General features: G+C 33.4%; 1 protein-coding gene across 1 annotated transcript in view; it reads left to right on the top strand.

The window, feature by feature from the left end:
* The window catches only part of LOC139498674 (zygotic DNA replication licensing factor mcm3-like), a 53,196-nt gene extending 44,683 nt beyond the window's left edge, over positions 1-8,513 (top strand). Inside the window, exons 13-22 of the mRNA XM_071287187.1 lie at positions 701-909; positions 1,632-1,721; positions 2,470-2,554; positions 2,836-2,965; positions 3,898-4,051; positions 4,934-5,074; positions 5,363-5,475; positions 6,222-6,316; positions 7,399-7,513; positions 8,029-8,513. Coding sequence (XP_071143288.1) covers positions 701-909; positions 1,632-1,721; positions 2,470-2,554; positions 2,836-2,965; positions 3,898-4,051; positions 4,934-5,074; positions 5,363-5,475; positions 6,222-6,316; positions 7,399-7,513; positions 8,029-8,227 — 1,331 coding nt within the window. The 3' untranslated portion in view covers positions 8,228-8,513. The remainder of the gene's footprint in view (positions 1-700; positions 910-1,631; positions 1,722-2,469; positions 2,555-2,835; positions 2,966-3,897; positions 4,052-4,933; positions 5,075-5,362; positions 5,476-6,221; positions 6,317-7,398; positions 7,514-8,028) is intronic.
* Positions 8,514-13,732: the final 5,219 nt, after the last annotated feature.

Below are 13,732 nucleotides of genomic sequence, written 5' to 3'. Positions count from 1 at the left end.
CTGGTCTGTTCCTCCGTCTGTCCCACTTCAGGTTAAAGTTTTTGGTCAAGGTAGTGTTTGATGAAGTTGAAGTCCAATCAACTTGAAACTTAGTGCACATGTTCCCTATGATACGGTCTTCCTAATTTTAATGCCAAATTGGAGTTTGACACCAATTTCATGGTCCATTGAATGCAGAAAATGATAGTGCAAGTTTCAGGTTAAAGTTTTTGGTCAAGGTAGTTTTTGATGAAGTTGAAGTCCAATCAACTTGAAACTTAGTATACATGCCCCCTTTAATATGATCTTTCTAATTTTAATGCCAAATTAGAGTTTTTACCCCAATTTCACGGTCCACTAAACATAGAAAATGATAGTGCGAGTGGGGCATCCATGTTCTATGGACACATTCTTGTTAATTTGTTATTTTCATGTATTGAAAAATACTGATTTGATCCTGTGGTTTTGACAATTCATACACTCAAAGTCTAGTTGGTTGTATTTTATTGAACAGTTATTCTGTGGTTGTATTTTATTGAACAGTTTTTCTGTCTTCACCTATACAGACACGTGTACCAACAAATAATAAAGTAAATAATCTACAGTTATCATCATATGTTTGCTTTTTATAAACCTGCAGTATGGGCTTAGTTAATTGGTCTTGTTAAAAAAAATTAAATCCGTATGTTGTTTCTCTACATTGACCTCTAATGTTTTGAAGGTGAGAGAAGATTAGAGGCAGGTGCTATGGTGTTGGCTGATCGTGGTGTGGTTTGTATTGATGAATTTGACAAGATGTCTGACATAGATAGGACAGCTATTCATGAAGTTATGGAACAGGGACGTGTCACAATTGCCAAAGCTGGTATTCATGCTAAGTTGAATGCCCGATGCAGTGTGTTGGCTGCTGCTAATCCAGTATATGGAAGGGTATGTAGTCAATAGATAAAACAATCTTACTAGTAGTTTGTATCTATACTATTAAATGAATTGGGTGGCGTAACTTTTACAGTTCATGAGTTATTCCCTTTATAGTTTCGGTTCTGTAACTTAAATTTACCTCAACCAAATGATATAAAACTTATACACAATGCTTATTACCACAAAACTCAGATCAAGTTAGAAATTGTATGGCGTCACTTTTACCCTTTATAAATGGAAAAATTGCCAAATCTGTCGTTTCCGTTCTATAACGTTAGTTTGCCTTAGGGCTATTCCAGAAAAAAATGTATGGGGGGGGTTGGAAGGCACATTGTATTAATAATACATACGTGATGGGTATCAGAGCAACTTTTCACACTATAATGCACTATAATTCTCAATTACAATTGTCTGGGTGGCGGGTGCTGACAAAAACTGCCTTCCAACCCCCCCATACATTTTTTTCTGGAATAGCCCTTAGCCGTTTGTTATGAAACTGATAAACAATGCTTATAACCACAAGACAGGCCTCAACTACATGAATCCTGCATCTGTATGTGGAAGTTGACTTGTGCATATTTACAAGCAGATCTGTGGTCCATAGACACATTTTCCATTTATTTTTGGGAAATCTCTTATATACATATATCAGAAAATTCAGATAGTATTAGACATATGACATGTAATTATATGTAAATAATGTTATTATAATAGCTAGTTTATATTTACAGTATGACCAGTATAAAAGTCCTATGGAGAATATTGGCTTGCAGGATTCACTGTTGTCACGTTTTGATCTACTGTTTATTGTACTGGACAAGGTAAGTTTATTATAAAAGGTTTCAAGGATTTCTAAAACCTGGAGTATGTTTGTCGTAGTCAGATTAAAAATTCAACCAATCAAAATATGGATTTTGTGTTTTGAGCACACATTATCTTTCTTAGAGTATTTAGTAAAATTTTATGACCATAGGCCCTGACATTAAATTAAATACATTACTTTTCAGAGTCTTCCCTAGGTGATAATAAAGTTATGGAAGTTATGTCAGGAGATGCGGTATGAATGACATTAGACAACTGTCTAACGGAGTTCAATACATGGATGTATGCAATTATAGGCCACTGAATGGCCCTCAACAATGAGAAAATATCATATTGTATATTCGACATTAAAAGGCCCTGACATGAAACATGTGAAATATTGAATCTGTTTTACTCTGTCACAGTTTTCTTTTTAATCAATATTGTGAAAAAATAATTTTGAAAAGCAAACAAAAATGAGAATTTATTTATTACCTATTCAATATCAATTTAACTTTAGTATGCTCTTGTACCTTATTAACCTACTCAACATCATTCAAAACTAAGGCAGTCGTCTTCCATCTTTAATCAACAATGGTTTCTCAATCTGTAGACAAAATTCTAAGATGCCTCCTTAGTGTGTCTTTTAGCCAGATCTGACCTGTAGATCTGTCCTAGATATCTGAAACCAGTTGGTTAAAGGTCAGAACATCTATAAACATGGTTGATTTTGATTAAAATGTCCTTATGGTTTGTTTTTATTATTAGATGGATCCAGAGAATGACCGAATGATATCTGATCATGTTTTACGTATGCATCGTTACAGAAATGCAGGAGAACAAGATGGAGACGGTAAATATAAAAATACTAATTAGAAAAATGTAATAAGGAAAAAAAATGTATCAACAGTTTCAATTTCAAGTTTTTGTGATTTCAGTCCAGGAAAAAGTACCGTACTTTTTACACATGCATGTCAAAAATAACTTCACAATAACTGATTTCTGATTTAATATATCATGTATATGTTTGAAGTGGAAATAAATAGTTATCAAAGGTACCAGGATTATAATTTAGAACGCCAGACGCGCATTTCGTCTACATAAAATAAAAAGTTTAGCAAAATATTTTTTCAGTTCTTCCTTTTGGAAGTGATGTAGATATCTTGGCAACCTCTGACCCCAATGTTGACAAGGAAGATGAAGGAGAGACACCCATTTATGATAAATATGACAAAAGGTTACATGGTGAAAATAAAGGAAAATCGTAAGTAAGACGAAACAAAATAATTACAACATGAGTGGAGAGAAATCTTGTGCAAATATCAAAGAGACAGCAACCAAATGACACAAAAAAAATTCATAAAATTCATTTTACTGAGAACAGATTGGTGTCAGAATATAACCACTCCAATTTCTATAATTTTCAACATCACCTGAGAAGTGTATATTCCTGCAATAGTCAGATCCCTGGATGATGTTGAATTAGTCAACTATTTACCAGAATTGTGGTTGGGTAAAAAAAAGGTTAATAATAAAGAGTGAAAGTATTGTAAAGTAAGTCTTGAACAGTTATTATACTTCTTATACACAATTATACTCACTTGTTTATCCTAAATTCTATATGTTGATGTGATATTTAAGTATATATAAGTAGTAACATCTTCATATTATAGACTTTTGCCTTAATTTCAATCATGATAAACTATGCAGGCTATACATTTCAGCTGGTGCTCTCTTTGCTTTCTTTTGAATGAAATTTAGACAGGTGGGCTAACTTTTAGATTTTAGATAGCTGTATTGAAAGAAAGAAAAAAACACTTTTGTGATGTTGGCATGAGAAGCTTTCATAATTTTAGCCTCGTTGAGTAATTTCAAGTGTGATTGTTGTAAACATGTTAGTGTCTAATTATTTGTAATTTAAGGTTTTGTTTTAAAATCTCTCTAAGACGTTTATACTGTGTATTCATTTTTTCCTTGGATACCAATTTTCGTAGGTACAGGTGAGCAGCGAATTTTCAATTTTCTGTTGGCTTTGTATGCAGAAATTGGCAACACCACAAAATAAAATATCCAAGAAAATGCAAGTTTTCCTCAATTAAAGAAAATTGATACCCAGGAAAATAAATGAATCCACAGCGGTACAAAAAATACATGTATCAAGATTAAAATTCTTTAAATATTTCAATGTGTTTGCAGTGGTAGGATAGTGAGTATGCAGTTTATGAGGAAGTATATACATGTAGCCAAAGCCTTAAAACCTGCACTGACAAGAGAGGCTGCAGAATACATTGCTGATGAGTATACAAAGTTACGTAGTCAAGATAATGTACAGGGAGAAAATCTGGCTAGGGTAAGTTGGTGGCACGTTTACAGCCAATTTCATTGAGTGTGTAGGTAAAGGTATAATCTTTGGTTAGCTTGCTTGTTTGCTAAACCATGAAGTCGTAAGGTTAGGTATACTACCCTCCGTCCAGAATAGTCTAGTCCTACAGACAGATAGATAGGTTATTTGTCAGACTAGTCTCCTATTAAAGGAGGGTTGTTTTCCTAACCTAGTAATAACTTCACAGTTCAGCTAACAGGCAAACTAACCAAAGATATTACTTTTACATACACACTCGATGCATTCTGCTGTAACCTTTACATACCATTATTGAAAAAGATTACTATAGTGCTTATTGTTGATGGAAAGAAAGTTAAAGATGGAAACCATGAACACCTTCTTCTAGCCCAAGAGACCAATTGAGATAACCTTGTTGATTCATCTAAATAAATTCAGGTGGAGAGAAAGAAATGAATCCTTTGAAAAGATCTGATTAGAACAAACAAAAACGAAAACCAATTTATATCCTTAAAAAAGTATTACAAGAAGTGTTTCAATTTCTGGCCACAAGATCTGCTATTCATAGATAATAGACCATATTGGGATCTTTTCAAAAACTGTTAACCATTTTATTTTCATGGATACTTTATTTCTAGACCATGTAACAGCTATTTAGTTTTGCAATTTTCTGATTTGCTTGATGTAGTTTTTCGCAATGATTTATATTCACGTTTATTACCAACTTATTTTGTAACTTTCGTATGTAGAAAAATAACGGTTATTTTTCTACATACGAAAGTTACAAAATAAGTTGGTTTACAGTAGTTTCATGATCAAAATTATGCTATCCCTTAATGTTCGAAGAAGAAAACATCTCAATAAAATGTAAATTGTAACTTTATTTTTCAGACTCAGCCAGTTACTGCTCGATCACTGGAAACCATGATCCGTCTAGGCACTGCTCATGCCAAAGCTAGATTGAGTAAAACTGTAGACCTGGAAGATGCCCAGGCAGCCATAGAACTTGTACAGTTTGCCTACTTCAAAAAGGTAAGTCTTGTAATACACCCATTCTTAAAGTGTGCACATTGTTAAAAACTGGCATTTAGCATGAAATATTTGAAAAAAAATTGTGTGCTTCATTTTAGTACTTTAAACCTTTTTGGTTCCTACAGGATAACATTTATATATGTATGGATGCTTTAAAACTGAATCATAAACTTCCTGTTTACAATATGTTTTCTTTGGCAATACAAACTATATACTTAACCCAGATGGATTGAATAATTGAACAAAACCATTTTTACATCTCTTATATTTCTGTTTATGTATTATTAGGTTCTACAGAAGACCAAGAAGAGACAGCGTAAAGACAGCGCTGGGGAAGCTGGAGAGAGTAGTGCTGATGAACAGCAAGATGAAGTGGATGGGGAAGTCTCATTTAAAAAATCGTACGTAAATCTTTTATACAATTGTATGCCCCTAACGCTAGGTGAAAGTGGCATAAAATGTTACCTTTGACAGTCTGTCTTTTTGTCTGTCCTTCCCAAAAGTATTTTCACATATAATTAGCAAGCTTTAGAGGGAGCATTCGCTTCCTCAGACACATTCTTTTTTTTTATGCATTTATGGGCATTATGTATTCTGTCCGTCCGTCCGTCCCACTTCAGGTTAGAATTTTGGTCTAGGTAGTTACTGATGAAGTTTATCTTCTATCAACTTGAAACTTAGTACACATGTTTCTTATGATATGATCTTTCTAATTTTAATGCCAAATTAGAGTTTTCACCACAATTTTACGGTCCACTGAACATAAAAAGTGATAGTGCGATTGGGGCATCCATGTACTATGGACACATTCTTGTTCTACAAAAAATAACATGCATATATACATTTTATTTACTTATTTACAATATTGAATGAAAAGTGTATGATTTTCAATGATCAAAAAACTGTTCCTATTTTTGTTTTGATAATTGTGATGTTGTCATTCAATACAATGTTTGTTTTCAAATTTTGAACTTTTTCAAAAAATTCAGAGGATCCTGAAAAGTGTTATGCAGACCGTACGTTATTACTTATTTAAGAAAAATAAGTATTTCATGGTGACAAAAGTTCTAATGTTGGATGAAACAGGAAGTGAGATATTGTTAATTCAATATATAGACGATTAAAGCAACTTTTTTTTTTTAAACAGGAAGAAAACAAGAGACCGACGCCCATCAAAGAAAGAAGGAGAAGACGGATATGATCCTTATGACTTTGAACAAGATGACACAGCTAGTGAGGACGGTAGGTCTTAAAATAATTGAGAAAACCAAACATGGTCCTTTAGGGGTACAAGACTTGTTTTGAGCTGTTGTAAATTTATAATCATTTATACTGCACTCGTTCTATTTGAGCAGTCAAAATGCGTTAACTGTATATTTCTATGTCATACACAGTCGCTGACCTGATATCACTTTTCTTCATGAATATTTAAATAGAAATTGCCGAAATTGTAATTAATTATTCATGCGACCTATTCAACCTGTTCTTGTTTCCAATGTATACAATGAGTCGACTCAAACTTGTCATGCTTATTTCTTTTACAATTTTTAGAAAAAAATATTTCACTTAAATCATCAATGTTTTATGCTTATTGTTGATATTTTAGTTCATTCTCAAGCAATTCTTTCACCATCGATTAAGGGTTTCATCAGGAAATGTACATTTCATTGTGTTGAATATTTCGCTTGCATGATATGGGGCCTTTTCATAAAAGGGGGAGTTTCCCAATATTTAAATCAAATAATAAAATTAACACATTGAACAACAATTGAAAATGTTTTTTTTTTTTAGATTGCAATATAAAGACAATAATAGTACATTGACTTTACATATCAACGATACAAGGATTCAGCACGAAACGGGGGGAAAATGCTCGGCATATCCTCGTTTTCCCCGTTTCTAAGCCTCATCCTAATATCGTTGACATGTCAAGTCAATACACTATTATTGTCTATGTACTTGATTTATCAATGTGGTAGGTTTTGTCATTTACAATTACCTGTTGTGGATTAATTTAGAGGCTCTTGTTTTGTTTACCAATAAGATATCACATAGAAATTAATCATGTTTTGAGAGAGATATTTAGGGCTGTTCCATAAAAACATACATGGGACCCAGGGAGGGCAACTTAGATTTGCCACTATGGGTGGATGTGAAATATTGCGTTGAACAGTTTAAAAATTATGCAGGACTCTAAATCACTTCAATGGTTTGTCACTCTGTTTTCAAAGTGCCTTCCCCGGGTACCATGCAAGTTTTAAGGGAACCGCCCTTAATTTCAATCTTTAAAAAAACAGGTTTTTTTTATTTTGAACCTTTTTTAGAATTGGTTGAATCTCAAAAGAAGAAGAAATTGAGAAGAAAGAGTGGACAGGACCAAGCAGATGATCAGATGCAGACAGAATCTTCAACTAAAACAGCAGAATTCGATGAAAAACGGTAAGAAATCAAGTTAGATCTTAATGTTTATCTTACTTTCAGAAAGAAGTCTTCATGCTTAGCCACAGGCCAAGCAGCCCAGGCTTAAAAAAACGTCTATAGTCACAATTTAACTGAAATGTTCCAAAAATTGAGCTTTGAGACTGTAGTTTTAAAAATTTGTCATAGAGAATGAGAAAGTCGAGAAAAAAAGTGAGACTTTAGCGTGCTGCTGTCAGATTAACAATGTAGTAGTTTAAGATATGGTCAGTTTATTAGGAACTACTAGTAGGTGCATGATATTTGGTACACAGTTAAATTAGTGTTTGGACATCTCATTTCCATGGAGATAATTTACAATATTATTCCTTTAGAAGAATAAATGTAAAGATGTGATAGGAAAGGACATATCTATTGTTTTAATAAACTTTCTTGCAATATTTCTAGCTTAATAAACTTTCTTGCATTATTTCTAGCTATCTTAAAAATCTTAGTGTTGAATTAATCTACAACAATTTTTTACATTTTACATACAGATTGAAAATGTTTAGAGCTTCACTTTTCAACCTCTTTAAGTCTGAGCATGCCCAGTCTGTGTCATTGGACAAAGTTCGTGGACAGATGGAAAAAGAACATGCAGGAGAATTCAGTGAAGATGACATTTTTGCCGCAATTGAAAAAATGATGGAGTCAAATCAAGTCATGTTAGCAGACGACGTTGTTTTCTTAATTTAAACTCAGGATTTTCAAATGTGCTATTAAAACTGAAAGTGTTTATGGAGTCTGAAGCCAATAAGCTGATACAATTTCCATAGATATCAAAAACAATGAAATTTCAAAAATCAACTTTTTGCAATGAAATTTTTATTAGTTGAATTTATTCTGATGAAATTATAAATTATGTGATAGAAAAATGAATTTGCATGTATACTGATTGAAATATGAATTTTTACATAAAGATGTGAACTTTAATTTTGGCTATATTGTAAATGTGTACATACAAATATATCAGAATAAGTAGTTTTCTTTTCATTTAAACTGCCTCGGTTGTCTTGTGTAACATGCTTACCTTGGAATAAGGGAGGTCATTGCTTGGTCAAACTGTATAAATTCTCATCTAAACATGTGGCATTATAGCATTTGTGGTCTTATAAGTGTCAAATATACAGTCAAATGTATGGTGACTTGTTCACTATAATTTTGTTTGGTATACAGCAAGGTTTGTAGTTGTATGAAATTAAATGTCCTTGTGTTGATATGCATGTAGCAATTGCCACTGGACTTTAAGCACCAATCAATATCCATGCAATGAGATCACTTTATAAAGAAATTATTGACAGTCAACTAGTTTATTTTGAATAGGAATCCCAGTAACCTTTTATTGACTCCTGCAAGGGAAGGTGAGACATAGGTTTGCCTTTGTGGCGAGGTTGGGAGTGGTGTTTTCAACAATTGATCAGTTTTTATATGAACACAATTATTAAGAAAAATTTGGTTGTATTTTGGTATCAGGTCATCCGAAGACGAAGGGTTTCTGGATAATAACTTTTGAATAAGTAAAAAGAAATCAATAAAATTTTTACACAATGTTTGTAACCACAAAAGGAAGCTTGGGATTGATTTTGGGGGGTTATGATCCCAAAGGTTTAGGAATTAGGGGCCAAAGGGGCAAAAAACAGCATTTATCTAGTTTTAGGACTAAAAATTGTGTATTAGTAAGTATTCCAATTGTTCTGAAATTGTACCACATTGTTTAATACCATAAGTAGAAGGTTGGGATTATCTTAAGGGGTTATTTGGCAAACAGTCTAGGAATTAAGGGCCAAAAACAAGCATTTTTCTAGTTTCAAGACAATAACTTGTGTGTAACTGTATGGATCTCTCTGACATTGTACCACAAGTTTTCATATAAAACAGGGAAGGCTCGGATTCAGTTTCAGGTTAATTTTCCCAAGACTTTAGGAATAAGGGGCCAAAAAGAAGCATTATTTAGTTTACAGACAATAAATTGTGTTTAAGTGTATGGATCTCTATAAATTTTTACAAGAAGGTTCAATACCACTAAAGGAAGGTTGGGATTAATTTTGGGGGTTAAGGTCTCAATAGGATTAATTTTGGGGGTTAAGGTCTCAATAGTTAAGGAATTCAGGGCCAAAAAGGGGGCCCAAAATAATAATTGTTGTAGTTTTCAAACAATAACTTATGTTTAAGTGAATGAATCTTTCTGAAATTAAACCACATTTTTCCATACCATGAAGGGATGGTTAGAATTGACTTAAGGAGCTTATGGCTCAAAATGTTTCAGGAATGGGGGCAAAAAAGGGGAAAAACTAGGAATTTCTGGACAATGGACAATTAATACAATTGCAGTCTTAAGCAGTGTAAGGGAGGTCAGGTTTTGGACTCGTTGCAAAAAAAAGGGGGATGGTAGTTGTTTTCATTTTTTTTTCAAATTCCAAATTTTTGAAACGTTAAAAGAAGAAATCTTTAATTGCACAATATTGCGCAATAGATCTGTAAGATCTTGACATTTGTTTTGTGTCAGAAACTGATATTATGTCAAAAATTTGATTGCAACCAAATTCAGAGCTGTATTGAGCTTGAATGTTGTGTCCATACTTGCCCCAACTGTTCAGGGTTTGACTCCTGCGGTTGTTTAAAGCTGCGCCCTGTGGAGGACCTGGTCTTTAATAAGACATAAGAAGATAAGGTATGAGTGCCAATGAGACAACTTTTCATCCAAGTGACAATTTATGAAAATAAACCAATTTAGGTAAAAGAACGGCCTTCAACACGGCTTTGGCTCACACCAAACATCAAGCTATAAAGGCCCCCACAAATTACTCGTGTAAAACCATTCAAATGGGAAAACCAACAGTCTATTCTATATAAAACTAGAGGCTCTAAAGAGCCTGTGTCGCTCACCTTGGTCTATATGAATATTAAACAAAGGAAGCGGATGGATTCATGACAAAATTGTGTTTTGGTGATGGTGATGTGTTTGTACATCTTACTTTACTAAACAGTCTTGCTGCTTACAATTATCTCTATCTATAATGAACTTGGCCCAGTAGTTTCAGTGGAAAATGTTAATAAAAATTTACAAATTTTATGAAAATTGTTAAAAATTTACTATAAAGGACAATAACTCCTTAGGGGGGCAATTGACCATTTCGGTCATGGTTACTTATTTGTAAATCTTACTTTGCTTAGTATTATTGCTGTTTACAGTTTATCTCTATCTATAATAATATTCAAGATAACAGCAAAATTTCCTTAAAATTATCAATTCAGGGGCAGCAATCCAACAACGGGTTGTCCGATTCATCGGACACATTTTTGTCGAGCCTGCGACTTTTGTCGCAGAAAGCTTGACATTGGGATAGTGATCCGGCGGCGGCTTTAGCTAACTTCTTAAAAGCTTTATATTTTAGAAGGTGAAAGACCTGGATGCTTCATACTTTGTATATAGATGCCTCATGTTACAAAGTTTCCGTCAGTCACATATGTCCAATGTCCTTGACCTCATTTTCATGGTTCAGTGACTACTTGAAAAAAAGTTAATATTTTTTGTAATGTTAAATTCTCTCTTATTATAAGTAATAGGGTAACTATTTGGTATGTGCGTACCTTGCAAGGTCCTCATGCCCGTCAGACAGTTCACTTGACCTCGACCTCATTTCATGGATCAGTGAACAAGGTTAAGTTTTGGTGGTCAAGTCCATATCTTGGATACTATAAGCAATAGGTCTAGTATATTCGGTGTATGGAAGGACTGTAAGGTGTACATGTCCAACTGGCAGTTGTCATCTGACCTTGACCCCATTTTCATGGTTCACTGGTTATAGTTAAGTTTTTGAGTTTTGGTCTTTTTTTCTAATACTATATGCAATAGGTCAACTATATTTGGTGTATGGAAATATTTTATGATCTACATATCAGTCGCGCAGGTTTTATTTTACCTTGACCTCATTTTCACGGTTCATTGATCAGTGTTAAGTTTTTGCGTTTTGGTCTGTTTTTCTTATCCTGTATGCAATACGTCTACTATATTTGGTATATGGAATGATTATAAGGTGTACATGTCTAGTTGGCAGGTGTCCTCTGACCTTAACCTCATTTTCATGGTTCAGTGGTCAAAGTTAAGTTTATGAGTTTTGGTCTTTTTTTCTAATAGTATATGCCATAGGTCAACTATATTTGGTGTATGGAAATATTTTATGATCTTTATGTCAGTCGTCATGTTTTATTTGACCTTGACTTCATTTTCATGGTTCATTGAACAGTGTTAAGTTTTTGTGTTTTGGTCTGTTTTTCTTAAACTATAAGCAACAGGTCAACTATATTTGTTGTATGGAAGAATTGTTAGCTGTACATGTCTACCTGGTATGGTTCTTCTGCCCTTACCTCATTTTTATGGTTCATTGGTCAATGTTTAGTTTTCTTGATTATGTTAAGTTTACGTGTCAGTGTATTAAAGCTTTACATTTAGGACTATCAACATAATATCAATGATTAGTAAAGACAGCGAGACATTTCTGCATGTGCACTCTTGTTTAAACTAGATACCCCAATGATGATTGTGGCCAAGTTTGGTTTAATTTGGCTCAGTAGTTTCAGAAGAGAAGATTTTTGTAAAAGTTAACGACGACGGTCGCCGGACGCAAAGTGATGGGAAAAGCTCACTTGGCCCTTTGGGCAAGGTGAGCTAAAAATAAACACTTATGAACCACACCAACAAACGACAACTACTCAACATCAGATTCTTGACTTAGGACAGGTACAAACAAATGCAGTAGGGTTTTAATGGTACCAAACCTGCATCCTTATCTGAAATAATACTGTGGATTCATTAATATATATAACCGACCGTGCGAGGGCTGTATAGCCAGTCAAGGTCGTTAAACACTTCCATTTGTTCATTAATATTCATTGGATACCAATTTTCAAGGGTAACGGTAAACCACGTAATTAAATGTTTAACCAAATTACTATTTTTCTTTAGGCCTGTATAGATACTTTGGCAAAACCACGAATTCAAAAATCCACAAACATGCATGTTTTCTTTAATTCAGTAGTGTAACATCACATCATAGAAAATGGCTTAACTCAATCAATAGACGTAACACAAATGAACATACAAAGAAGGAATAAATTTAATCTATGATACAATGTAAATACATAATAATAATAATAATAATAATAATAATAATAATAATAAGGAATGAATAACTTAGAAATCTATGTGTCAAATATTTAATTACAATCCAAATTCAGACCTGTAGTGTATCACGCTTGAATATTCTGTCCATTTTTGCCCTTCACGGTTGGACCTCTGCTGTCGCTTCCTGGGCGAAGAACATTTATTTTATGAGGACACGGTAAAACTCTGGTAAAAGAAATCTAATGTTAGAATAGATAACAGAAGAAATTAAGCAAAATGACAATGATCAGCATAAATAAAAGGACTGCTAGTAGTTCCTGACATGCCAGTTCTTGACCTTATTTTGAAAGATTAAAAGATGTCTTCATCATGTGAAAATCAAGTCCAATCCGTCCACTATGCATTGACTCCCAAGGTTGATGACATTTATATACAATACACTTAAATACAATTTATCAAAGTAGTTTTCTTAATTAAACGGTCTTTTCTCATTGTTAACTATATATACAACGTTTCTGCAGTAAAGTATATAAACATGTATGTTTTATTCGTTCTGCTTAAATAGCAGACGAGAATATTTAATACCTGTACCTTGGCATTGCACAGGATAATGTCGTCCTGAACACGTGAGAAATATTTGCAACTGGCCATAAAACAACAAACAATTAATCTTGAGTTTTTAGTACGTGTCGTCCTGAATATGTATGAAATATTTGCAACTGGATGAAAAACAACAAACAATTGATTGCGTGTCGTCCTGAACATGCATGTACTCTTTGCAACTGCACATAAAACAACAAACAATTAAACTTGTGTTGTTAGTGTGTGTCGTCCTGAATATGTTTGAAATATTTGCAAATGGACGTTAAACTACTAACAATCATGTTTTGTTATTGTGTGTCGTCTTGAACCTGCATAAAATATTTGCAACTTGATGAAATATTTGCATCTTGACGTTGTTAGTGTGTGTCGTCCTGAAAATGCATGACATATTTGCAACTGGACATTAAACAAATAACTATTAAACCTGTGATGTTAGTTCATGTCGTCCTAAATATGTATGACATATTTGCAAC

The sequence above is a fragment of the Mytilus edulis genome, chromosome 12 (assembly GCF_963676685.1).
Source record: "Mytilus edulis chromosome 12, xbMytEdul2.2, whole genome shotgun sequence".
NCBI lineage: Eukaryota > Metazoa > Mollusca > Bivalvia > Mytilida > Mytilidae > Mytilus > Mytilus edulis.
The sequence above is the reverse complement of the archived record's forward strand: the minus strand, read 5'-3'. Positions and strand labels throughout refer to the sequence as shown.